The sequence below is a fragment of the Micropterus salmoides genome, unplaced genomic scaffold, assembly GCF_014851395.1.
Source record: "Micropterus salmoides isolate LMB-PRFRI ecotype aquatic unplaced genomic scaffold, ASM1485139v1 Ms_hic_scaffold_10, whole genome shotgun sequence".
Taxonomy (NCBI): domain Eukaryota; kingdom Metazoa; phylum Chordata; class Actinopteri; order Centrarchiformes; family Centrarchidae; genus Micropterus; species Micropterus salmoides.
In genome coordinates, this window is record NW_024040041.1 from 20,655,689 (window position 1) to 20,683,256 (window position 27,568).

At 40.9% G+C, this 27,568-nt stretch overlaps 1 protein-coding gene, 1 long non-coding RNA gene and 1 pseudogene across 2 annotated transcripts; all 3 read right to left on the reverse strand.

Moving 5' to 3' along the window:
- Positions 1–386: 386 nt before the first annotated feature.
- On the reverse strand, positions 387–27,558 carry LOC119890570 (immunoglobulin lambda-1 light chain-like). The gene is made up of 4 exons (XM_038701903.1): positions 27,414–27,558; positions 26,996–27,323; positions 1,340–1,371; positions 387–917 (listed from the first exon to the last, which is right to left on the reverse strand). The coding sequence occupies exons 1-4, from the start codon at positions 27,451–27,453 to the stop codon at positions 583–585; spliced, it is 735 nt and encodes a 244-aa protein (XP_038557831.1). The 5' UTR covers positions 27,454–27,558; the 3' UTR covers positions 387–582.
- LOC119890590 lies at positions 8,151–8,991 on the reverse strand. The gene is made up of 2 exons (XR_005442261.1): positions 8,936–8,991; positions 8,151–8,440 (listed from the first exon to the last, which is right to left on the reverse strand). It is a non-coding gene; the product is annotated as an uncharacterized LOC119890590 (long non-coding RNA).
- Positions 19,064–20,050, reverse strand: LOC119890580 (annotated as a pseudogene).
- Positions 27,559–27,568: the final 10 nt, after the last annotated feature.

Sequence of the window (27,568 nt, forward strand, 5' to 3'; positions counted from 1 at the left end):
GCTATAAATAAGCAGAGGAGTCCTACAGGTGCATCCTGGGATGGAAGAGAGGGAGGAGTAGAGAGGTGATGCTTCACTGACAGAAAATGAAAACTCAGTTTCATTTGCTCATTTTATCAATTTTTTCTAACGTCTTAACCTTTGCAAGCAACTAAAACCAGGCAAAGTGATATTAATCTTTGTTGTGTTTTTCTGTAATTTATGAATTTAAATACATATTTAAGTAACAGTTAAACAGAAATGTATCTGTTATCTATTTGTCCTGATTAACTGTAATTATCAGTGAGATGAACATCAGGTGAAAAAAAACATCTAGTAAAGTTTATAACATTTTGTAGAACATTATCGCTTTAAATTATGTTTAAGAATACAAATAAATACAAAAATGTTTTGGGTAACAGTATTTTATTGAATGAGTTTTGAAAAAGCAGCAATTGCAAAGCTGATACAACGTCTCCACCTAACTGTCACAACATTTATTACAAGCATGCAGACACATCTTTTCTAACATGTAAACCTTGTAATGAGCCAACAGCACAAACAGTAAAGAAGCAGGTTTGAAATGGTCATTCTGCTCCTCTACTATTCTTCAGTGGGACAGTCTGACTTGTTGATGTTTTTCTCTGAAGTCTGGGAGCCCAAAGACACTTTACATGTGTAAACCTTATCCATGTTCCAGTCTGACGTCTGGATGGCCAGATAGCTGCCGATTTGGAAAGTCTTGTCTGGTTGCTGAACAGCGGTGCTGGTAGAGATCCCACTGCTCACTGGACTCCCAGCAGCCAACCAGCTCACATCTGCAAAACCCTTAGACTCACTGGGCAAAATGGACAGACAGACCAGAGTGGCTTTGCTGGATTGGAGCTCAGCACTGGACGGAGGGAAGACTGTCAGGACAGGAGGAGGGAGGCTGGAGCCTGAAAACACATGAAGGACATTCATCAAACAACTAGGAATTTAATATTTAATGCAAGGCAAGACAGTAACAGATTCATTTATTAGTCATGTTGACAATATAACAAGTGAAACTGAAGAAGAAAAGCATTTTAAATCTTCCAACACATTTACAAATTATCACTTACAATATGAACAGTTGTTACTCTTTAAAACAAAATCTAACAATCTATAACTTTAAAATATGAACAATTCTCAAACAATTTCCAAACAGCCAATAAACACAGATGATCATAGCAAAATTCAGTTAAAATGTAAGCTATCCTTAAACCTTTCAAGTTAAATAAACAAAACAAGCACACAAATTTAGTATTGATAACATAATGTCTGATACTCTTTCAAATTAGAAAATCTCTTGTTTTATGATCAGTTAAAAAGTACTTACTTGTCACAATCAGCTTGGTGCCTTGTCCAAATATCACAGTGATTCAGTTTGTACACATGGCTGTACAAAAAACCTCCTGACTCTCGTTAATGAGGGGAGAGGAACTGAAACATCCTGCTGAGACCAACTTTCACTGTCAGGGTCTCATTCCCTTCATCAGTCTGCTTATATTCCAAAACACTGCTGGACTTCAGGACTGATTGTGAATCTTCTGCTACATCCTTTTTGTTTTCATAGTGGAGATGTTAAAAATCCAGATTTCATCAGTGAATTCAGTCTGTCTATGTTAAAGATGAAAATTTTCTCTTTCAAAAGAGCATCATTCAGACAATGAAGCTAAACTTACATGAGTGTTATTGACTGCAGAGACAGCATAACAGTATAATAACTAGTTGCAGCCAAAAGTAATCTTCAAACATTACAAATTAACTGTTATGGCAGAAAATTGTGTCCTCTTTCATTTAATCTTTTATGTATGTTCTTTTACTATTATCATTATCATGTATGTTTTAATCCTTAACCTTTCCTCTCCTTTACTTACTAGGGTTTAGGTCAGAGCTGTGAGATTGTTTTTGGTGCTTTCCCTCTCTTGTTGTTCCTCTCCTGGAATGTTCATTCAAGGCCGAGAGAGGATCTCTGTTCCCCAAAACATAGAAACATAGACTGTGTAAATGATGATGCATCCCTTTGCTCGGGGCCAGACGTTAGTGACAGCTGGTCCAACTGATTTGTGTTGTAGTACTTCTCTGTTTATTCTCTTTTATTAAATAAATTCTTCAAAGACAACGGTTTGTTGTAACTCAATTATTTGCTCAGCCCCTCACCAGGAATATAATTTCCACAACATTAACCAATCCAATTGATACAATGTTAAAGATGAAATTACACAGAAAAATAGCTCATGCTATAGTGGACTCCTGAGGCTGTATGTTTTGGCCTATAACAGTGTAAACCATGTGTTTTGTTGTTGTTGGAGATCCCACTGCTCTGTGTGTAAATAAGGGATAATTCGGGTGTTGTAGCAGCATAAAGACGGAAAAAAGTTCTGATAAATAGAGAAAAGTTAAATACAACAACATATAAATTATTATCCTTTACAAGAGCAAGAGCACTTAAAACAACACATAGTTAGAAGTTCACTCACCGGCCACTTCATTAGGTACACCTTGCTAGTACTGGGTTGGAGCCCCTTTTGCCTTCAAAACTACCTTAGTTCTTCATGGCATACTTTCAACAAAAGGTGTTGGAAATATTCCTCAGAGACTTTGGTCGATATTGTCATCACGCAGTTGCTGCAGATCTGTCGGCTGCACATCCAAGAAGTGAATCTCCACTCACCACATCCCAAAGGTCCTCTATTGGATTGAGATCTGGTGACTGTGGAGGCCACTGGAGTACAGTGAACTTAGTCATATTCAAGAAACCAGTTTGAGAGGATTTCAGCTTTGTGACACGGTGCATTATCCTGCTTGAAATAGCCATCAGAAGATGGTTATGCTGTGGTCATAAAGGGATGGACATGGTCAGCAACAATACTCAGGTAGGCTGCTGTGTTTAAACAATGCTCAATCGGTACTAAGGGGCCTAAAGTGTGCCATGAGAATATCCCCCACACCATTACACACCACCACCAGCCTGAACCGTTGATACAAGGCAGGATGGATCTATGCTTTTATGTTGTTTATGCCAAATTTTAATTGCAGCCTCAGTTTCCTATTCTTAGCTGACAGGAGTGGCACCCACTGTGGTCCTCTGCTGCTGTAGCCCCTCTGCTTAAAGGTTCAAAGTGTTGTGTGTTCATAGATGGTATTCTGCATACTGTGGTTGTAACGAGTGGTTATTTCAGTTACTGTTACCTTTCTGTCCAACCAGTATGCTCATTCTCTGACCTCTGACATCAACAAGGCATTTTCATCCACACAACCGCCGCTCACCGAATATTTTCTCTTTTTCGGACTATTCTCTGTAAACCCTAGAGATGGTTTACGGTAAAACCCCAGTAGATCAACAGTTTCTGAAATACGTCTACATGCCTAAATGCATTGTGTTGCTGCCATGTGATTGGTTGATTAGCTATTTGTGTTAACAGGCAATTGAACAGGTGTACCTAATAAAGTGGCCAGCGAGTGTACATAAAACAGTTAAAGTTCAGTCAGGACAACTTTCCTCAAAGACTGATATTGCGGAATTGTAGTTCCGCATTTTAGTTTGGCGGTATGGCTCTGTTCTGGGATCTCCCCCATCCACCCGCCTACGTGGAAAGAATGAGGCAGGGAGAGCACACCGCAGTACAGAACCCTCCAAAACACCACACCTCCCTTCTACGTGCCTACGTGGAAAGCCATAAAGTAGGGAGAGCTGCCCGTCCATGTCCATACATGGAAAGCCCGAGGCAGAGAGCAGCAGTAGGGACTCCCAAACGCCCACGACAAACCTACCCGGCCCTTCATGTGCTACGTGGAAGTGCCAGCAGGAGGACCCAACTGAACACGTATTAGCCAGATGACCTGAGTGAGGCCATTTGAATTATACATGCTAGTTTGAGTTGCTATTGCTAAGTATTATAAAAATCCAGAAGTTATGACGCGTATGGCCCTTGAGCATAGAAAACAGCTTGATTCTTGGGCCAAAGGTAGCATTCAAAGACAGATGATGACCAACACTCATAGTCTTGGGTACTTAAAGGAAGCTATGGCTGCTGCAGTGATTGGCTCCTAGAGGAGAGAATGGTAAAGTGCTATGCAGCAGACCGCAGAATTGCAGAGGAGGCAAGGCGAGAGGTAACCCAAGCCGTTTGGTTCCCACGTGAAATAATATGACTTAGCTTTTAATAAGTTATGTAGGTTGCGTAACTTATATAGTGTAAGTTACGTATCAGCATTAGCTACGTTAGCCCTGCTACGTTAGCTTCATTGCATGCTTTACAGTGTTGGTTGGCTGCATAGCTTTAGCTTCGAAGCATTGCGATTTGCTTTGTGTTAACTTCATGCTTTAGCTTCATAGCATTAGTGTTTAGCTTGTAGCGTTAGTGTTGCTTTGTAGCGTCATAGGCCTCTCAAACAGACTGCAACGACGGCATTACTATGCTATGAAACCTGTTCTTTCCAATGGCTTGTGTCGAGCAAAGCGCAGCGCACCGCTTGGCAAGCTCACGTGCATGCCGTGGTGCGAATGGCTTCCTATCAGGAAGGGTCATTAGCGTTTAGCTTGTGAAATGAGCTGTAGTGTTTACTTCGTAGCATTAGGATTTACTTTGTAGCATTAGCATTTAGTTTTGAAACATTAGCTTTGTAGCGTTTGCATTAGCTTTGTAGCGGTAGCGATTAGCTTCACAGCGTTAGCATTCGCTTCTAACATTTAGCCTTATTTCGCAGCATTTAGCAGTAGCTAGCTAGGTAACCATGTTAATGTTAATAGGGTTGCAGCCCGTCCCTTAAAATATGGAATCGTCCCATATTTGAGAACTAAATAGCATTGTCTTGTTTTTCCGAGTTGTCTTTAATTCAGCATCCCAGGCAAATCATCCCACCCGTATTCTGTGAATACCTCTCCTTTTCTACCCGATTGGGTAATATTTGCTGCCATTGTTGGTTTGATTAATACCGTCAGGTTCAGGGCCAATCGGTGTCAGTTAAGGGCAGGTGTCTTTGCAGGGAGTCGAGCTGAAACAACGGCGGCGGCAACTCGAGAAATCTCCCGTGTCACCTCTGAAATGAAAGCGGATGCTAAAGTACCAACGACAACGAGGGTGGGAAAAATCAAATAGCCTACTTGATGAGTATCAAGCCAAACTGCACAATTTGTCAGCCAGTGTTCTGTGTGGTGCACAGTGGCCTGTCAGACATGTGACAGCATGCCGATCCAGTGTAATGACTTAATAAAACGTAGGCCTACTAATTTTCTAATTGATTATGGTGGATTTCATATGCTGCCTAGTTGTTAAGAAATATTGTTACAATGTAAATGAATCACATGCCTACATTATGGTACGAGTTTTTTAAGGTTGAGGTACACTGTCAGACACAGCCATTAATTTAATAAGAGAGAGATATAGGCTATTTAATACACATTTAATTATCAATATAGTGCTTAATGAAGAATATAAACAACTATGGCTATGTTCAGACTGCAGGCCTTAATGCTCAATTCAATCCCCAGATCTGATTTTTTTTGTTTGACAGTTCACATTACTGTTTAAATGTGGCCCATATCAGACTCCAGTGTGAACTGTCCACGGCCTGAAAGTGACCCGCATGCGCAGAAGAATAACACGGTCACACGCAGCACGCTGTTGCAGGCTACAGAAGCAAACAAGGAGCAACACAGCTCCGGTTAGTGCGCAGGAGACTCCCGTTTTTCATTGTCCTCTCACGGGTCACATTTCTCCCGAGTTATTACAAGTGTTCACAACTTTATGTTCTTTTCATTACAGTTTCTGCCGCTGGACAATGCATCTGCCCCACCTCTCTCTCTCTCTCTGTATGTGTGAGAAGTTTCTCTGTTATTTTATTGATAAAGTAGCATCAGTCAGCCAGGGTCGATTTTAGTGTTTGTACCTGCTGCTCCTGTGCATTCTGCTGTGTTTGAGGAATTTAAGCCTGTTTCTCTGATGTTGCTCACTGAGGTCGTACACCACATGAAACCTACCAACTGTCCTTTAGACATTGTTCCCGCCAGGATGGTGAAGGAGGTTTTTAGCGCCATTGGGTCGATTCTCCTTGCCTTTAACTTTTGTCTCAGTTCTGGCTCTGTCCCAGATGCTTTTAAACATGCTATGGTTAGGCCCCTACTTAAAAAAAGCCTAATCTCAACCCCAATGTGTTGTCCAATTTTAGACCAGTCTCACATCTGCCCTTTCTTTCGAAGGTGCTGGAAAAAGTTTTTAAACAGTTACAAATCTTTTTATAACAGAACGCAGTGTTTGAAAAATTTCAATCTGGTTTTAGATCACAGCACTGTCTGCACTGCTACGAGTTCACAATGATATTGCCTTGTCTGTAGATTCTGGGGATCCTACTTTATTAGTGCTGTTGGACTGCTTTTGATACAGTGGACCATGCAGTCCTTCTCGCACGCCTTGAGCACTTTGTAGGCATTCAAGGCTCTGCACTTAAATGGTTTAGCTCCTATTTGACAATGGGTGATTTCTCCTCATCTGCTCCTCTCTATTGCGGGGTGCCCCAGGGTTCAATTCTTGGCCCCATCCTGTTCTCATATATATATCTATAATAGACAAGCACAACCTGTCATTTCAGTGTTATGTAGAGGACCTGCAAATTTATCTGCCTATAAAACCTAATGACAGTGTTGCACTAAACTGCCTGCTTAAATTGTGGCTATCTCGGAACTTCCTTAATCTGAATGAAGACAAAACTGAGTATTATCTTCAGTACAAAATTCATGTCAAACAATCCCGCTTTAAGTCTGGGAACGGTGACTTCATGCGCCAAACAAACGGTCAAAAATCTGGGTGTGACATTCGATTGTAGCATGAAATTTGACAAACAGAAGCAATGTTGTCAGAACGAGCTTCTTCCAACTTCGTCTCCTGGTTAAAGTAAAGCCTTTTCACAGGCACGATCTAGAAAAGGCTATCCATGCCTTTATTAGTTCAAGGCTAGATTATTGCAACGCTCTTTATGTTGGTCCAAGTGAAACATCCGTCTCACGTCTTCAACTTGTGCAAAATGCTGCTGCTCGCTTTTTAACAAATACATCTAGAAGTGCACACATCTCTCCCGTTCTTTTTACACTACACTGGCTTTCGGTGCATTTTAGAATTGATTAAGATTTTGTTTGTTTGTTTTCAAAGCCTTAAGTGGGCTAGCCCCGGAGTATTTTTTCCCGAACTTTTAACTTTGGGTGGGCAAAAATTGGCTGTTGCGGTCTTCAGATCGACGGACTTTAGAAGTCCCGACGTCCAGGTACATACAGTGGGGAGATCGGGCCTTCGCTGTTGCTGGCCCAAAACTCTGGAACAAGCGCCCCCCTGACATTCGTACTATAACTGATGTTGTTCATTTTAAATCTGTAGCATGTCTAAACTACCTATGAATTTTAATAAATTTATGAGAATACCCAATTCTGAATTTTAATATTCAGACAACATTAATCTATAAATCCCTCGTTTCGCGGGGCACCACCAGAGTTATTAACCTAGAGTCTACGGACCTCTAGGTAGCTTTTAATAATTACAGTTATTCACCAGTGATCAGTTAATAATCACTCAATTATCTTAAGTCAGTCTCATATCTAAAGGGTAAATTCTTTTGGCAGGGACTTAAGCAATACAAACAATTCCTTGGTTACAGTGAATTTATTGACTAACTAAAGGTGATATAAAAAAGTGGTTAAATACGTCAGAGAAATAAACAATGAGAATGGAGGTTTGATTCTGGGAAGCATTTGACTCATACGGCAGAGGAGAAGTAATGAGTGTAAGCTGTGAGTTTAGGAGTTAAAGAGACAATATTAACACTATGGGACATCCCTGACCACAGGTCTTACTGCTTGTCGGCGGCCTGCTTTGGCCTGTTGCACGGGTCCCACGCTAGCTGCCCGATCCTGGCATTTTGCTAGGGGATTCTCCAAGGTTCTCCGTGTCTGAAGAAAAACCCTCAAGTGTTGGCCGCCCTCCGTCTGGCAATTCGGCTGTTTTTCCAGGTGTCCTTCATTGTCGCTGGCGAGACCACGTGATTGAATACCCAATATATTTACAATCTGCAGAAACATTGGTTTTGATAAAGTGCACTTGAGGAAATTCAGTTCCGTTGACTCATTAGTTCACAGAAAGACAAAATACAGCAACAAATTGAGGAGTACTCAGATTTAAGGACAGTCACAACACAGTATAGGACATTTTCGTTTGTTCATGAAAGATGAACGCTACGTCCAAATGACGAGAATGATCCGTGGAACGCAAATAGTCCATAAGCCAAGGCTTACTGAATGGCCGTGTGTGAGAATGAGTGGAGGGAGTGAGCAAAGCTGCAACAGCCTCCTACCAAACCCACAGGGGGCGATGAGGTTGTTGGGGCAGGTTCTGTTCCAGGTAGTAGTAGCAGCTCGCCATCAACTGACCCGCAACTGGCTTCACCTGGACTGTATTAAATAAACAGGACCCATGGTTTAATCACTACTCATTATTTAGTTTATCTACTAGCTATGTTTTATGTGTACATAATAGCATGGCATAAGTAATTGTTAAATGACAACAACTTGTACAAGAGTACTTAAATGCATGTAAATAAACACCCAGAAATGTTAGGATTATTTACAACATAACATTCCATTCAATACAATTGATAATCTTGTCACTCAGTATGTAAATAACCATTTAAATACTTAAACAAAGCCATAGCATTGAAAACAAAGTGCTAGGATTGCATTATCATTCATTGAACCCAATAAAAACTCATAGGAGCAATGGAAAGCAAATGCTATAAGCATTGCTAATGCTACCAGCCACCACAGCCCATTGAATTACATTGAGATGGCTAATGCTGTTAGCATTGAGCTAGTGGAGTATCCCATTAAAATACCTAGGGATGATAATGCTAATAGCAACATGCCAGTGGACACAACAAACAGACTCACCAATTCCCACAGATATTCGACACACCGCGGCACCAGTCGGCTTCTAAAGACCACGGAAGTGGGCACTACAAATACACAATCGCATGCTGGAGTCAAACAAACATTTAAGATGGAAAATAAGCAAAAATAGCATTGTTTGTGTAGAGACATACCGATGCAGCTGCTCCCGTGGCTTCCCCCTCACACTACTGATTGGGGAAACTCACCTCAGCTTTTAAAACGCGCTCGAGCGTTATGATAAGTTGAAAGCATTCACTGAAACTACCATGTGACTCAAGGGTGTGTCTGGTGGTGTGTTCAGGTGAATGAGAAAAAAAATGGGACCATGGAATTTTAACCTGGGTTAGCTCGACGAAAAAAGCTTAAAAGGGAACTTGGTCGTTCCTGAATTAGACCAGTGTAACCTAATGGACTGATAACTTTTAACAAAACAAAAGAAAGAAAATAAAACAAGTAAAGTTGCTGGAACTTTGGGACAAATCGATGTCGCGTGTGTAGCTTCAAGCGAAACAAAGACTGTTGCGCTGGTCGAATTCTTAGGGTGTTGCCGGGAGAGGGCAAGCCGGGCATGTGCCGAAGCGCCATATGAGAGGGAAGCGTCCAGAGAGCAGAGCGAAGAGGAAGAGAGCGAACGACGTGTGTCGCTTTTTTGTTCTCTGGGGCGTGGTTCCCCAGAGGGCAGTCCTTTGTTTCCCGCAGGGCGGCTGTTTCCGGTTTCCCGAGGGACTGTCTTTCTAAACTTTTAATATGTCTATAAAGAAAAAGAAAATCTATTTGCGCGTATTATAATCAAATATTTTCCCACAATCAAACCTCATTGGTCAAACGTTTGTACCATTCTAAGTTTAAGCATTTGGTAACAGGAAAACAATTGTCCGTAGTTCGACCTTAAAAGGTTAGTATTTCAGAATGATGGCATGTAATACTTATTTCAGGGAAACGCTAATCACTGGTTAATGTCCCTTTTGTCAGTTTAACAGTCAGGCACCGAGAGGCTTATCTCGGCTGTTGCCAAGTGGCCAGTTTTACGATCAACTGCCCCGGAATAGCACTTAGGGGAAGCAACCTTTCACCTTTTCCTTTGGGTCTCTTCAGCCGTCTGTTGAAAGTTGATATCTTTACCCCCTCGTTTCTCTCTGGGAGAGAAAAGAGAAGTTGAGTCTCTAAATTATAACATGCACAAATCCACACTGTTGGTCCACTACACTACAAATCAAAACTTAAAAATTTTTTTAGAATGGCTTTTAATATGCAGTAGTGGTGCAACAACTTCCCTCTTCTGATGATTTTAGGCAACCTTATCTGACTTACTGTTTTCTATGCTTCATGTGTTTTCTTCTTGAATTTTATTGAATGCTGTGTTGTTTATTCTTGGTTGATGTAAAGCACTTTGGGCACCTATTGGTTGCTGTAAAGTGCTATATAAATAAATGTTGATTGATTGAAGTAACGTCAGCGTTGTATATACAGTCTATGGTGCACGTAACTCAGAAGAGAGCCCCGGTCCGGTGGATTTTAGGTATAAGAAAGGGAATTTGTGAGCAGATGATGGCGAAGTAGAGAAGGAAGAGAGCTACATATTTAATAATGGCTTTTTGTGGAGCTTTTTCGTTCAGCGCGGCTCCGTCTACAGCAGAACTGCTGCTCTACAGTGACATCAAAGTCGGATCAAATGCGACCTGAGTGTCCAGACTGAGGTCGCATTTAAAGCCCCCGTCCAGTGTATTTCCTTACAATGTTGATTACCCACATAGTTTGCCAAATATTTTTTGATAAAAGTTATGACTATAGTAATTCCATTAGTCATATGTCATTCTCCAAGCTTGCGCAGGCGCACTGTCATGCCTCCTTAAAAAACTGTCACACCGTCACGCCTCGTTAAGTCAGAGCATCAAACCGATAAACATCGTTGTGAGCTATCTAACCAATTTATCATGTAATTTACTTAGAACTTACAGTAGGTATGTCTCTCTGTGTCTGATTGTTGGTTTGTCTTTCTAGTTTAGTTAGCTAAGTTAACTAAGTTGTAGTTAGCCAGGTGTAGTTAGTTAGCATAGTTATTGCAGAAAGTTAGCTAACAGAGGGTCTTCATTTTATTTTTTAGTTTCCTACTCTTGGTTTAGTGTGCTGTTCATTTTCATAAAGGCATTTGTGCGTGCGGTGTTGGATGACAGATGACAGAAAACGTGTCGCACTTTCACCTGCCACCGTCTTATGTACAGTCCGCAACATGCATTTTACTGACAGCCGTTTTACCAATGCATCGGCGGAGGCACCCACCACATCCCTGCGGTAAAGTAAGCGCACCATAAAATGTAGTGGGAGTCATCATGTGCAGCGGTGACAAGACCATCGACTGTATGATTGACAGAGATATGGACTCGAGTCAGACTCGAGTCACAAAAATGATGACTTTAGACTCGACTTGACAAAATCAAAGAAGACTTGCAACTTGATTTTGACTTGAACAGCAAAGACTCGTGACTTCACTTGGACTTGAGCCTTTTGAATCAAGCTGGCTTGACACTCCCCATGCCCGAATTTAAATTATGATATAAAAAACAGTGCAGCGCATCAACATAGCGCGGTGCTCAATTAGACTGGAGCGTGTGGCTTCCTCCAGCGCGCCCGACCGTTCCGCAATCTCTTGTCCCTGTCCCTGTGCGCCCCAGTGACCGACAAATCTGGGGACCTACAATGGGTTGTGTAGCCTAGTAGGTGTAATGGGAATTCAAAACATATTGCATGTAACCCTGGACTGTGATGTGGCACTGAATCTGTGTAAACGTAACAGTCAAAATATCTCTGTTCTCTGTGTTATCCAGACTTCAGGGACAATGTGTCTCTAAAGCTGGATAAATAACAGGCTCACAGAGCTCTCCTCACTCATTCGAGCATACATGTACACGGTGTATGTGTTTTGCTGTGAGTCCTTCTGCAGAAGACTTGAATAAAACTCACAGAAAGACAAGTGTTTGCCTGAGCTGTTCATTTGAAAACTCGAATTGCCATCACATAGGCCTACTACCAGCGCGCTGTGAACGGTTCATGATCGTTCCCTTGGGCTGGAGGAATTTTAGGCATAGGCTAATGCACAACAGCTGGGGGTCGGACGTAGCACCACGCAACTTTCTAAATTCCCCCACCTCACGGAGAAAAGAAAGATCAGGTCGAAACACTGTAGAGAGACTGCTGCAGCTGTTGCTAAAGCTGCTTCCACCAATTATAAAAACAAGTTAATTAAGATAAAACGATAATAGCGCTGGGTGCTGTTTCACAACTACACTTGTTTTATAAACCCAGAGCACTCATTTCCTTTACAGTTGAGGCTCTCGTCCCTCCCTAAAAGGTGCGTTCAGTGTTGCTTTACCTGATCGGTTCTTGTAAAATATCCACTGTGTCTGCATCTTCTAACGTCATAGCGATTTATAGTTTTCTCAGCGCTGGTTTCTGTCACTGCATCTCCCGACAAAACAACACGGTTTTATTTTAGCGTTCTGTAACGTAACTTCGTCAACTCGAGTAGATCACCTGTCACCTGATCTGCTCCCCTCCGTGTACACACACACACACACACACACACACACACGCACACAGAGCCCCCTCAGTGACCCATCCGTCACCCAAAGCTGTCAACTTGGGGGAATCTGTGCTGTTGTTGTCCTTTTGTACACTAGATGCTGCTTTAAGTTAATAATGTTGGATTATTGTTTCTCATTTCATGGGCTAGATGGGATTTTGGAGTAATGCATATATAGTAGCCTAGTTTTTAAAAAGCAGGTATTACATTTCAATAGTTTAATGTTTCCTAAGGCAATGAGTAACCCTGTTTAATAGCCTAATTCTGATCTCAATATTGACCAAAATAATTAGCAGCCCTACATGAACATTTAATTTAATTCATGAAATTTGTTGTGTGAAGCTGCACCTCTGCCTTCTTTCTGTACAGGCTAATGCTTCATTCAATACATTGTTTTATTTTTAACTTTTAAAAACTTTTTAAATGGTTTTAAATTTGGTGAAGAGCGCATTATGACTTGTTCAGGACTCAAAACTCAAAGTTTAAGACTTGGACTTGACTTGGACTTACTTGTCCTTGACTTGAGACTTGACTCGTACTTGGCACTCATGATTGGTCTGGACTTGGGACTCGACTTGGGACTTGAGTGCTAAAACTTGAGACTTGACTCAGACTTGTAAAATAATGACTTGGTCCCACCTCTGATGATTGATAACAGCTGATACGCGCACATTAGTTTCTATCATGGCTAAGTAATATCTACTCCTGCCAGAGAGTAGTGATGTTAACACAGCATATCGTTAGTGAACACACCAGCTGGTCAGTTTTTGGTTGTCATGGTAATGTATTACGTCCGACTATTAACCACACCCCCATTCCCTGTTTGAGAGAGAACGTTCACCAAAAACGGCAGTTAAAACTGGCTGGAGGGGCTTTAAAAAGATCCGCTCTGTATCGGATTTGGACCACATATGGAAGTGGCCCATATCCGAACTGGAAACGCTCAGATTCCATGTGACTTGGCCTGTTCACACTGTCATAAAAAGATCAGATCTGAGTAACATGGGCAAAAAAATCGGATATGGGTCACATTGGCTTGCAGGCTGAACGTAGTCTTTGTGTCAGGGTTGGGTGTATTGGAACAGGTTGGTGGACCCAAATGCAGGACACTGATAGGAGCAGGTACAGTTCAGAGGATATTTATTAAAGGCAAAACCAAGAGTGAGCACACTTACACGGACAGCCCAAATTAAAAAAGGTAATCCAACAGAAATCCAAAAAGGGTGATAATCCAGACAACAGATGAGCACGACGAGCAAGGCAGGCTAAACACTACAACACGGGACACAGTGAATACACGACAAGGACTGAAGACACACAGCAAACAAATACACACAGGGACTAACGAGCAGGGCGGGAGCAACACAGGCGACCAGGATGAAACTAGTGAGACACAGGCAGGCAGAGAGACGCAGAGAGGTTAAAGGTTGTGAACACATAACAAGAGTCTAACTGGAACTCAAACCACAGAATGATCATAAACAAGTGAACAACTAATCAGACAGAGATTACAACACCACTAGACAGGCAGACAAAAACCGAGCACGAAACAAACACCAGATAACAATAATATGACAAGAACTTGGGCAGGCACGGATCCAAACAGGAACAGAACTTAAACGGAACTATAGGCAGACTAAACTGAAATAATGCCAATACAGAACTAAGAACCAAGATAAAAGACAAGACAGATACTAAGTAAACTTAAACATGAGAATGAATTAAATAATAAACAAGGCTACCAGAGAAACACAGGACAGGATGTGTTTTGCTTAACTGATCTATAGAATTGCATCCTTTCATACTGTAGAAATAACAATAGGCTAAATAAAAACTGAAAAAATAAATACATAAATATATTTACTGACCAATCATAAAAATGGTGTTGAACTAAATTGAGAAATGTTTGTAGATAGATTATTTATATGTGGTTTCATTGTTTGCATAGTATTACTGCAAACAATGACAAATATTTTAGCCAAAATCTGTGTTCACACCACCCTTTACAATTACTCAAGTTCATTAGCAATTTCTCTGCAAGAACAGGTGCTCTGTGGAACTCATTAGGGGTGAGCTTTTTCTGTTCATAGTTTTACTATAGCAGTTTGAATGACAAACAGACACTCAGTGCTGCATGTGTAGTGTACTTCTGACTAGTAGTAGTAGAAGTAGGCCTAACGTGCTCTAATAGGCCCTTTTCACAATTATGTCAGACAACTTCCGGTATGATTCGAAGCGGGGTATATTTACTTCCGGTGTGCTTTCACCTCGGAGACTTCTCTGGAAAATGCACAGATGCTCATCAACATTACAAAATCGCGAAAGGTAAGGTATATACGTGTTTAAATTAGTTTACCATAGTAACGTTATCGATCATTTTCAATTTACCATTCTGTAACAGCCAGACTGTATATAAAGGAAACAGCCTCAAATTGGAAAGTAGGCTAGCTAGCAGCAACTTTAGCAACCGGTAGCTAAAATATACACTGATGTCTGTGCTGTAACATTAACAAGTTTACTTTATAAATGTATAATCACTGACATCTGCGAACACTGTTGTTTAGAACAGCATTTTAGATATTGACTTAAAAGCTAAATGCTAAACAATTTCCATTTACTTTCTTCTTGTGTCCATCTTTCTCAGCAGCAGCCCACCCAACAAGCATGGCACAGTCATCAAGACATTGTTATTGCAGTGTTCCTTGTTGTTCCAATAACAAACGAAAAAGTCCGTATTTGAGTTTCCACTATTTTCCTGTGGACGGAGAAATACATGCCTGTTGGGTGAGAGCGATCAGGGGAGATGAGGGGCTGAGTTTCAAAATCCTTCGTGGGAGCACCCACATATGTAGTCAGCACTTTGCCCCAGAGGATCTAAGTACGTCAGCCAGTGGAAGAATCTGGATTGAACAAGGAGCAGCGGCATCTAGATTCCACTGGAATGATTGGGTGATTGATGATTTAAAATATTATAACCAAAAATGTGTCGTGACAATCAAGTGTCTCAACATATTTCACACATCTAGGGGGAGGCTCACAAGTTCGTGAGTCGGTTTACCTACGAGCAAGAAAGCATCTCGGTGCTGCTGGCCTGGATGACTCCCAGGAGATGCCTGACACAGGGGACTGCACAGATGATTGGCGCTGAACGCTTTTTTCTGGTCGCAGAGGGTTGAAAAATGTTCAACTTTGGGGAAAAACGCTGCGCTTTTCACTGTCAATTTTTACCCAGCTATCCAATCACAGCGCCAGAGGGGCGGGACAAATACCACACCGTAGCAACTATCCTGGAACCGGGCTTCGTCCTCTTGGACCAAACGGTGGTACTCACCGAGATGTTTCCTCACCCACAAAATCATAAACCCACATATGGCCAGTTCATCTTCTCTCTCTACCTGCTTCAGCCTCTCTTCATACAGAGCAAGAGCCAGAGCAAGTACTCTGCTCTGTGTTGACATTTTTACATCCAGTAAAGTTCGGTAGAACTACTTGCAACCACAGATTTTATGTATCATAGCAACCAAAGCAGGAGGAAAAAATGCTGCGCCTCAAAAACACCAGCTAGCGCTCCCTGCTAGGCGTTTTCAGAAGAGCAGCTGGTGTTTTCAGCTGGCAATAAACGCTTTGGTTGATGCGGGCCCAAAGACTCAAGAATAACTGTCAAGCTCACCAACAGCATCCAGTAATGAAGACAGTGAAAATAGATAGATGGATGAGTGATATCTATCAAGGTGTATGCTCTTTCTTTCCCTTAAGGTAAACTGGACGGTGCCACACGGAGAATTCAAGAGTTGGAGCTCCAAGTTTTGTCTCTAGAAATGGAAATCCAGCAGCTGACAGTTAAGAAGCAGCAGCCACTGATTTTCAAGTTTTGTATCACAGATGAGGACTTTCGTTACTACACAAGATTCAGCTCAAAGGAGGTCTTCACTGTGTTTTGGGAGTCAGTTTACCCCTCTGCTTCAAGGCTTGTGTACTGGTCCAAGGCACAGTGGACAGCAGAAGATACACCTTGTCCACAGTGAAAACTTCCATTCATTGATGAATTATTCATGTTTCTCTGTCGCGTTGCAGCTGGACTTCAGGAGAAAACCTTGTCATCCATCTTTGAGGTCAGTTTGTCTACAGTTAATCGCACCATCTTGATGTGGTCTAGCTACCTTTAACAGGTTCTTGGCTCGCTACCATTGTAGATGACAAGAGAGCAAGGGCCTTTCTCATTTCCCAAATTTCTGTCTCCTCGACTCCTTGATCCTCGATCCTCGAGCGTGTGACCCGGAAATCGATCTCAGCACGCGATCTTGAAGGACATCTTAATTCTTAAAATACACATCGAGGAGCGAGGATCGAGGAGGCTTGCTGGAGGAGCTATTAGTGAGGATACATCGGTGTATCCGTTGCGGAAATCTTTTCAGCCGCTGTGATGTTTACAAGAGGCGTGACAAGCAGCTGGACCAACCCATAGCCGGAGCAGGACACTGCAGTGGCGGCTGTGGCTCAGGAGGTAGAGCGGGTTGGCCGTTAATCGGAAGGTCGGCGGTTCAATCCCTGGCTCCCCCTAGTTGCGTGTCGAAGTGTCCTTGGACAAGATACTGAACCCCGAATTGCGGCTATTCCACCAGTGTATGAGTGAGTGTGAATGTTAGTTTCCGTTTGAGCACTTAGGCTCAGTGTATGAATGTGTGTGACTGGTGAATGCAGATGTAGTGTAAAAACGCTTTGAGTGGTCGAAAAGACTAGAAAGGCGCTATACAAGGAGCATTGTTCCTGTTGTATTCATAAGTCGTACCTATTAAAAAGAATCAAATGTGCGATCAAACTGTCTGTGTGTAGCGCCTCTTAAACCCTGCTGCTAACCCTAACTGCTTAATGTCATTACACTTTGATATCACTGTTGTTATTATTGAATGTGATGGATGGGCAGCAGGATTGTAAAAATGAACATTAAATAGCGGCTATATGAAGCGTCTCTCCAGTGACACTGTGCGCATTTACGCACGAGCCACAGCAATATAAATTAATAATAATAAATCTCCCGACAAGCCGACAGGATTGGTCAGGATCTGATGTTAATTGATGTTCTGTGTTCTACACATCCAAAAGGTCTCACACAGAGTCCAGTTTCATATAGTAAAAATGTTTGGAGTAAAGCAGCCATCCTCCTGATCAACCCTGAGCTCCATCAGAGTCTAAACATGGACTATATAAGCTGAATGTTTAGTTCTGTTTCTTCTCTCTGCACTGTCAAGTTTATTACTGCAGGTTTTTTGGTTTTGTCCCACGATATTTGCTGTGAGATTACTGCACGGATGCTAAAACACGGAAACATTTAAATGACTGACAGCAGTCTTTCTAATCATCAAAGTAAATTGTTAAAGAAAACACTCATACATCTTTCTTACTACAAGAAAGAAATCGCCTGGAAAGCTACAGGGACTGGTGAAGGTCGGGGTAAAACGGACATGCAGATGCTGTTCTCTAAATCTGATAAAATAATTAGTTGGTGGGGGCGGATGGATGATTAATGCGCATAGGCCTATATAAGTTCCGTTAATGTCCGAGCCGATTCGCGTGTCAAACCAATTCAGCTGCTATAATCGTGACAGAACAGCTGCTGAAGTTAAGGGTCATGAAGATGATAGCATCCTACCTCTCCCTTTGCCACAAACTGGACATTTGATAAATGTGATAAAATACAGAAATGACAATAAAGCTTCGTTGTCACACCAACTAAAGAAATATTTCATGTTTAATATGTGTCACAACCTGGCTCATGGGCCATGACAAAAGAGGGAACAAGGCAGCGTAAATTATCAAAAAGTGATTTTGTTTAACAAAAGAGTGAATTAAACATAACTACGTAAATGTGCAAGGTGTGTCTCTGTAACGTAAATAAACCCAAAGTAAGATGTGGCAGTCAGGGTGATCAGGCCATGGTTGACATTTGGACTGCAGAAAAGGGAGAAGAGTTTGACCAAATGGAGCTTTATCTCCACTGGCTCACAGGTGCACCTGTGCACCCGATGTTGACCACCTCAACAGAACAAAGACGGTTAATAACAGTAAGTTATCCTCACTGGATCACACGGGGGCCATCACATATGATATATGGACTATAAATGAACAGATTAATTTTCTTTGCCAATAATTTACAGTATCGTCTGATGATGACATTTCTTATGTTTGAGGTCAATTACAACTACATATAAAATAATCTAGGCTGATTTGGTATTTGGGAGGGGCGGTGCTGCCTGCACCAATCACACATATAGAGATGTTTTAATCCATGGTATTTAATGTGTTTTACGGAGACCCTGAAAGAAAGTAATGAGTCATTTTCTGTTAGAAACGTATGAAACATGTAATCAGTTGAAAAATGTGTTTATCAGCAGTTTTCATAAAATTAGAAATAGTCATTAAGTATCAAGATGATAAAAAATGTTCAATTAATGTTATGAGCTGTGAAAGAGGCCGGTGGTCTAAAATATTAGTGTTACATTATAAGCGAGGGATAGTGTGAAAACAAATGTTTATCTCCTGTTGCATTTTATTATAGTTAAATAAATTCTCTCAAAATGTTCCACTGACATGGACAGCATAGTTTAAATCCAAACACCTTTTTAAAGTATAACCAAATTTTGTTGCTTAACTTGACGCCGATTTTAAAGTAGAAAATCATGACATGACATATTTTTGGACTCATCTTTGTTTACATGGGTTTAATATTCTCAACTCAAGGTCCACTTACTGATTGATATGTTTACCACATGTATTTGTCCTCAAAGTCAAGAATGAATCTCTGTGCTTATCTGTGTTTATCTCTAATAGGTGTTTTTTCACTACACTGTCCTTTGTAAATGAAAAGAACAAAATGAAACAGAAAACAACAAACACTGAATTTAATTACTTCTACTCTTTGGTGGAGAGAGATTAGTGAATAAATGTTTTGTTTGAAAATGGTCTTTACAGAAAGTTTTAGAGAACTGGTTTGAAGTCATTCTAAATCCCCATAAAAGGTAGTTATAGAGAGCATTAGCTGATGCGGAGTGAGGAGGTTTTTGTCACCGTGTGAATCACTGTGATACATCTACAGAAGCAGAGCTGTCCCATGTCTCACAGTAATAGACAGCAGAGTCTCCTGCCTCTGACCGCTTAATGATGAACTGGTAATCTATGTTTGATGAGGCTTTAGAGTTGAAACGGTCTGAAGAGAATCCTGATCCAACTGTCGCTATGGTGAAATCTCAGAACAAACTGAGGAGCTTCACCAGGAACCTGTTTATACCAACTGACATAATTTCCATCATATCGCTCAATGTTGCAGTTGAGAACAACCTCTTGTCCTGTAGAAACTGTGTGGACAGCAGGCGTCTGGGTCAGCACCTTCACTGCATCAACATCTGTCAACATACACAGAAAAATACATGAGTGAAAGGTTTCTGTGTGAAAATATGGAAAAAGGAATGAGAAGAATCTCTTACATGTTAGAGCAGTGATGAGAGTGCAGAGGATCCCCAGCATGGTGTCAGTGTGTGGTGTAAGCGTCCCTTACTGTCCAGCTGAGAGGTGAGCAGGGTTGGAGTGTGAGGAGAAGAGAGACTGAAGCTTATAAAGACACTGAGGAGAGCAGAAGTGGAGGAAGAGGAGGAGCTTCTACACCCAATGCTGTTTTCAATCATAAACCAACTATATCATGTAGTTTCACAAAACAAACAAAAGAACAATTAATTTTTGTCTGCTGATGATTAGAGTTTAATAGAGTGGACTCCTCAGATTGTAAATAAGTCTAGTGAACAGGATTAAATCATGAGGAACACTTAGTTTGAATATAAATGTTTACTTTATGTTTCAGTTAACCAATAAAATCTAAGTTATGATGTTGAATGTTTATCCAGTTTATTCTGATGAATCTTTTGGAAACATCATAAATGTCAGAATCTAGACAAACTGTCAGATCATATATTACTTTTATTTGATCATTGTTCAACTGTGTGTGAAAGATCAGACTTTTAGAAATATTTGTGTAAGTAACGTAGACTAACCATGTTCCATACAATTTTCCATCAACAGCCACTCCTCTGTTGGTGAGAGCCAGACAAACAAGTTTGTGTGCTCATTCTCTGGGGGAATACCCATTAGACTGTCTATTCTTTGACTGATGTCTTTTGAACCAATAGTATTTGAGAAAAGTGCCTCCTCCACCTGTGCTCGGATGCTCACAGACATTAATGGTGTTCCGTACAGGCTGCTAATGGTGTTCCGTACAGAGCGCATACCTTGATTTCAACTGCAAAAACTGACTTTAAACGGATCATTTTTGAGCTGTTTATTTCTTTTAACAGAAGAGTATACTATTGAAATCTATAAGAAAGGTGAATTCATTTATTTTTGTTAAACCGTAGGTTAAGTAGGCTAACTTTACTGCTTAATAAGCTAGACGACCATGCGAGTTAGGCATGATTGTGTCGTGATGTTAATTATGCCACGTGCGTTAAGCATGAACCATGTGAAACGTTAGTCAACAACATTACCATATCTTTCTGAAGAACAAGAAGGAGGGGAAACCATTTGCTTTTGTTTAAAAAAATAATAATTGAAAGTAACTAAACCATGTAAACCATGAACTTAAAATTAAATAATTTAATGATTAGGCTACTATGTGTACAGTATGTGCGCATATGTGAGTGTGTGTGTGCACTATTTAATATATTTACTATTTACAATTAACACTAAACTGATTAAAAATCACAACTAGAAATTGTCAATATTTCAGCAGTAGGATGTGTTCATTTTGTGTGTGCACTATTTAAACTTATTTACATTGTGTGTGTGTGTGTGTGTGTGTGATTATGTGGACAGACAACATTTATGGCAAAGCCACTCCGTGTGGGGCACTTCCTCCACCCCAGCGCATTCGAAGTGGAACCACAGTTGGCAAAGGTCACACAGATGTTTTTGAATTTAATGAGATTGTCCCAGGTAAGTAACTGATATTTCCTCAGAATACTACAGTGGTGGTAATTGTATGTTTTTTTATCCAGTATTTTTAATGCTTGTTTGTAAAATGTTTCTAATGGTTTTATTGTTGTAGAGTGATTATTGGACCAGCTTATTAAACAATATGTTATGTGGGATAAAATCATGGAAAAGAAATATGATTTAGCAGCTTCAGTTGAAAGGAAATCTCTGATGAATCTGAAGTTTGCTAGACTGAACTTAATCCTATTACTAACTTTTTTTGATGTGAGTTTTGAAATTGAGATTTGAGTCTATATGTAATCCTAAATATTTGTATTCTGACGACCTGTAATCTTTCTCCAGATATTAAAATTTCGGGTTTTATATTTATATTGTTTTTTGAAAAGAACATGGTAACTGTTTTGGATATGTTTAATTGCAGACAGGATTGCTCAAGCCAAGTTGAGATCAGTGACATGGGCTCTAGTTTTGAGGCAACTTCCTCTGTGGATTTTCCATGTGCCAAGATAACTGTTTCATCTGCATACATCAAAGCGTCACAGTTCTTACACACAGATGGTAAATCGTTAATGTATAAACTGAAAAGAATTGGACCTATAATTGAACCCTGTGGAACACCAGTTGATAATAGTAAGGGGGCAGAATTATATTGGTCAATTCTTACACTTTGTGAACGAGATGAAAGGTATGAATTAATGAGGCTAATGAATTTGGAGGAAAAATTAAATGCATTAAGTTTGTGCAGTAAAACTGAATGGTTGACTGTATCAAATGTTTTACGAAGGTCTAAAAAGATTGCTCCACTATCCCTTCTTTGTCCATATTTGATTTAACCTTTTCCAAAAAATAACATGTTGCTGTCTCTGTAGAATGATTAGCCCTAAATCCAAACTGCATTGAGTGCAAAGGAAAATAACTGCAATTAAGATGATTGGTGATTTGTTTAGCAACCAGTTACTGTTGGCAAAATGCTAATAGGTCGGTAATTAGATGTAAGAAGGGAGTTACCACCTTTAAATATGGGAATGACACTAGCAAGTTTCCATGGCTCATGAAATTTCCCTTGATCTAGTGACAAATTAATGATATGTGTTAGTGGACCCATAATTGACTGACCTATTTGTTTTAGCATGAGTGTGTCCATCCTATACACGTCTTTTGCTCATGAAGACTTAAGCTGTGTAATTGCCTTTTCCACATCGGCTATGGATACAGATTTTGGATATAGTGGGGGCTCAATTAACAAATCTGAACTAATGACAGGTAGGTTGTTATATTTCACGGGGAAACTTTTGGTTATGGTCTCAACAGAATCAACAAAATACTCGTTTAGTGTCTGTGCCACAGCAGATGGATCCTGCAAAAGCATGCCACTGTTCTTTAGCTGTATTGAATTATTACTGGAAGAAGTTTTACCTGTTAGTTTATTGATCTTTTCCCAAATAGCTTTTGAGTTTCCATGACAGTTTTTAATAACTGTGATAAAAAAAGTCTGCCTTTGCTTTTCATAGTTCTCTCTAAAGTCACTTTATTCAGTAACAAAGCAAATTTTTGTCTGTCACAAGATAGTTTTGACTTATTGGCTTTTTTAAGGGCATTGTCTCTGTCTTTCATTAATTGTTTGATATCATCACTGAGCCAGGGAAAGGAACACTTTCTGTTTTTGTGTTTAATTGTCACTGCAAATAAATAAATTTTTGTTTGTAAGCATTCAGTGAATTTGGAATGGTGGAGGGAGTGGCTGATGTCTGTGTGTCAGTAGGTGGATTGCTGGTTGTGTGTGAGAGAGTAGCAGGTGCACTGGATGGCATGGCTGAGGGAGTGACTGGAGCGCTGGATGGTGTGGCTGAGGGAGTGACGTGAGTGATGGAAGGCGTGGCTGAGGGAGTGACTGGAGCGCTGGATGGCGTGGCTGAGGGAGTGACTGGAGCGCTGGATGGCGTGGCTGAGGGAGTGGCTGGAGTGATGGATGCCGTGGCTGAGGGCGTGGCTGGAGTGATGGATGCTGTGGCATCCCTTTGGTCAGCAGATGGGAGCACTCTCACCACCTAAGAAAGTAAAGCATATTTACTCATTAGCATACCACAAAGAAATGCAAGTAACTTAGAGGATTAATTATCATTGTATTAATGTTAAAATTACCTGGGTTGTGTCCACAGCCCCCCTGGACAGAGGAAGGATGCCTGCCTTGCGGAACCCAGCCTTAATATTTTGGGCAGTGAGAGCAGAGGGGTAAACATTCCTCAGCAGAGAAGAAAACTTCTTCCTGACCACAAGATCCCCTCGCACTAGACCCATCCTGGAAGCCATGGTGGAGGAAGCAGTCTTGAGGGGATTAAAGACAGCAATATCCAGGGGCTGTAGGATGTGTGTGGTGTGGGCAGGTAGGCAGAGAATTTCTATTTATTTTTCCCAGTACATAATTAGATTTTTTGAGACATGTGTCTTGTGTTGGTCCATGATTAGAATGATAGGTCTTTCCTCCGGAGCATACTGCACAAAATGACAGAGCCATTTGAGGAATAGCTCAGAGTCCATGTACCCTTTCACCTGGATCCCATAGAGGGCATTGTGAGGCCCATCCAGCCGATAGGCATTACTTGGGAGGCAGCCAGGGTAAATGATGAAGGGTGGAATGCTTTCCCCGGCTGCACTCACGCAGCAGTGCACTGTAATGTGCTCCCTGGTGGTCTGCTGCTGCTGGTAGACTTGCTTCCTCCTCAACTGCCTTTTCTAGCTTTGTGTACTGCTTTTTCTTGCCTGACATTTCCTCACTTTCCCTCCTCTTGCTTTTCTTATTTTCCTTTGAAATGAACATACTGTATGTTATGTTACACCTAAAACTGAATAAAAATTACTAACTATCATTTGATGTATGACATTTTATTAAATAACATCCTATCATTTTTTAACAGTATCATAAACATTACATTAGTTTTTAAGAAAAGTTGGCTATGAAATAACATCACAATCAATTCAGTTATAGTTAATTGCTGATTTATTAAAGAATGACAATTTTAAATGTTAAAATATTATAAATATAATCATCACTGCACGCAAGTGCACGCAACAGCGTCTGTGCTGACAGAAATGCTGCGTCTCTGTTGCCTGTCTCAGTGCGAAAGTGGCGCCAAGCGGCCATTGTCCGGAATTGACGTAAGAATTCCCATTTCAAAGCAGTTATTCAACAAAAGGTAATATATTTATTGACTTGTGATAACATAATAATCATTTCATAAAGACTATAGTACTGTGAGAAGCATTAATCCAATTGAAATGTACATTTTCACCGCTATAGTTGTCTCCCCACCTAAAGCTTATATCTGGGCTGTAGCTTGCAGGCGCAGTGGGCGCACCTAGCAAACTTACTGAAATCTCTCGGGAACAAACGGCCGGGGGTTCTCTTCCTTGGTCAGGGATAAAAGAGGGAGAAATGATGATGACACACATATACACTCACCTAAAGGATTATTAGTAACACCTGTTCAATTAATGCAATTATCTAATCAACCAATCACATGGCAGTTGCTTCAATGCATTTAGGGGTGTGGCCCTGGTCAAGACAATCTCCTGAACTCCAAACTGAGTGTCAGAATGGGAAAGAAAGGTGATTTAAGCAATTTTAGCGTGGCATGGTTGTTGGTGCCAGACGGGCCGGTCTCAGTATTTCATAATCTGCTCAGTTACTGGGATTTTCACGCACAACCATTTCTAGGGTTTACAAAGAATGGTGTGAAAAGGGAAAAACATCCTGTAGGCGGCAGTCCTGTGGGCGAAAATGCCTTGTTGATGCTAGAGGTCAGAAGAGAATGGGCCAACTGATTCAAGCTGATAGAAGAGCAACTTTGACTGAAATAACCACTCGTTACAACCGAGGTATGCAGCAAAGCATTTGTGAAGCCACAACACGCACAACCTTGAGGCGGATGGGCTACAACAGCAGAAGACCCCACCGGGTACCACTCATCTCCAATACTATAGGAAAAAGAGGCTACAATTTGCAAGAGCTCACCAAAAATGTTGCCTGGTCTGATGAGTCTCGATTTCTGTTGAGACATTCAGATGGTAGAGTCAGAATTTGGCGTAAACAGAATGAGAACATGGATCCATCATGCCTTGTTACCACTGTGCAGGCTGGTGGTGGTGGTGTAATGGTGTGGGGGATGTTTTCTTGGCACACTTTAGGCCCCTTAGTGCCAATTGGGCATCGTTTAAATGCCACGGCCTACCTGAGCATTGTTTCTGACCATGTCCATCCCTTTATGGCCACCATGTACCCATCCTCTGATGGCTACTTCCAGCAGGATAATGCACCATGTCACAAAGCTCCAATCATTTCAAATTGGTTTCTTGAACATGACAATGAGTTCACTGTACTAAAATGGCCCCACAGTCACCAGATCTCAACCCAATAGAGCATCTTTGGGATGTGGTGGAACGGGAGCTTCGTGCCCTGGATGTGCATCCCACAAATCTCCATCAACTGCAAGATGCTATCCTATCAATATGGCCCATTTCTAAAGAATGCTTTCAGCACCTTGTTGAATCAATGCCACGTAGAATTAAGGCAGTCGAAAGGGGGTCAAACACAGTATTAGTATGGTGTTCCTAATAATACTTTAGGTGAGTGTATAGTTTATGTATAACCTGGAAGTATTTATTCAGCGATCGGTGGGAAAAGGTCAAAATATCGTTGTGTACGGAACATGGTTAGACTACGTTAAGTGATATTTTTGTGGTTCTTGTTGTATTTTGAATCCTGTTTCTTTACTTTTCATCAATATTATTAACTCATCAATTGTTTCTGTTAAACATGTTATGTGTTATGTTAGCAAATACAGATGATTACATAGTAAATATAATCTGGATTCATGTTTCCCACAGTTACATAAGTGTGTGTAAACAGTGTTCTGTAATGAGCAGCTCATAGAGTTAATTTAATTGTTTATCTCACATCTCTTTTTTTTATCACCTTTTTGTAATAACTTCCTCTCACTGAAGTAGCATGCTCCATATGAATGTAGGCTCCAGCTTTTCATTCATTGGAAACACAACATGAATCACTAAATCTGTATGACAAGTTGTCAGGTAAATGTAACGTTTTCATTTGGTTGTGTTTCAGCCGTACAAGACATAACTGTAAGTGTTTGTAACTTTTGGTTTCAAGATGAAAGAAGGAAAAATGCAACTAGTGTTTCTGTAACAATCATCACCACATGTGCACCGCACAGATTTATCACATTATTTGTATTTAGAGTTAGCAAATGAGAATCTGCTGCAAACCTTATACACTTTGCCTGATAACTGGCAAGACACAATGATTTTTACAACAGAATATGATATGATAATTTGTGTTTCAGAGGTTAACATTTACTAGTAAACATATTTTCTGTTCTTTTCTTAAAGCATGAAAACATTGGCTGATGGCTTCACTACCTGTTAAGAAAAAAAGCAGAAGTGTTCAGTGAGGAGGTTTTTGTCACAGTGTAAATCACTGTGATGCGTACTCTTTCACAGAGCTGTCCCATGTTTTACAGTAATAGACTGCTGAGTCTCCCTCCTCCACGTTGTTGATGATCAAACGATAATCTGATTGAGACTGATGAGTAGATGTGAACTTGGGTGAAGAGAAACCAGAGCCATATTCTGGAGAGCTCCAGCTGTGATAAAACCTCACTACATACTGAGGAACTCCTCCAGGAATCTGTTTATACCAGCGAGCAGCATCGTTAGTAACAATCCCCAGGTTACAGTCCATGGTGACTGTCTCTCCTTTCCTCAGCGTCACAACAGGAGGCTTCTGTGTCACCACCGTCACACCACTCACACCTGGAAACAACAAGATGACATGGAGTCAAGAGAAACACAGACTGATGAATCCAACGTGAGGTCAAAGCTGCAGTAAGTCAGCCTCCTTACATGTTAGAGCAGTGATGAGAGTGCAGAGGGTCCCCAGCATGGTGTCAGTGTGTGCTGAGAATGGCCTTGTAACTTGGAAAGTGAGCTTACTGCTGACAGATTAGAGGGTTTGGAGGATGAGGAGAGGAGGTGCTGGAGGAGCAATTTAATACAAC

Coding starts and splice junctions, on each gene's coding strand:
- LOC119890570 (XM_038701903.1), bottom strand. CDS start 27,453: ATGCTGGGGACCCTCTGCACTCTCATCACTGCTCTAACAT. Junction 27,324..27,413: donor TCTCATCACTGCTCTAACAT/GTAAGGAGGCTG, acceptor TGTTGTTTCCAG/GTGTGAGTGGTGTGACGGTG. Junction 1,372..26,995: donor AGCTCTGTGAAAGAGTACGC/ATCACAGTGATT, acceptor AATCACTGTGAT/ATTTGGACAAGGCACCAAGC.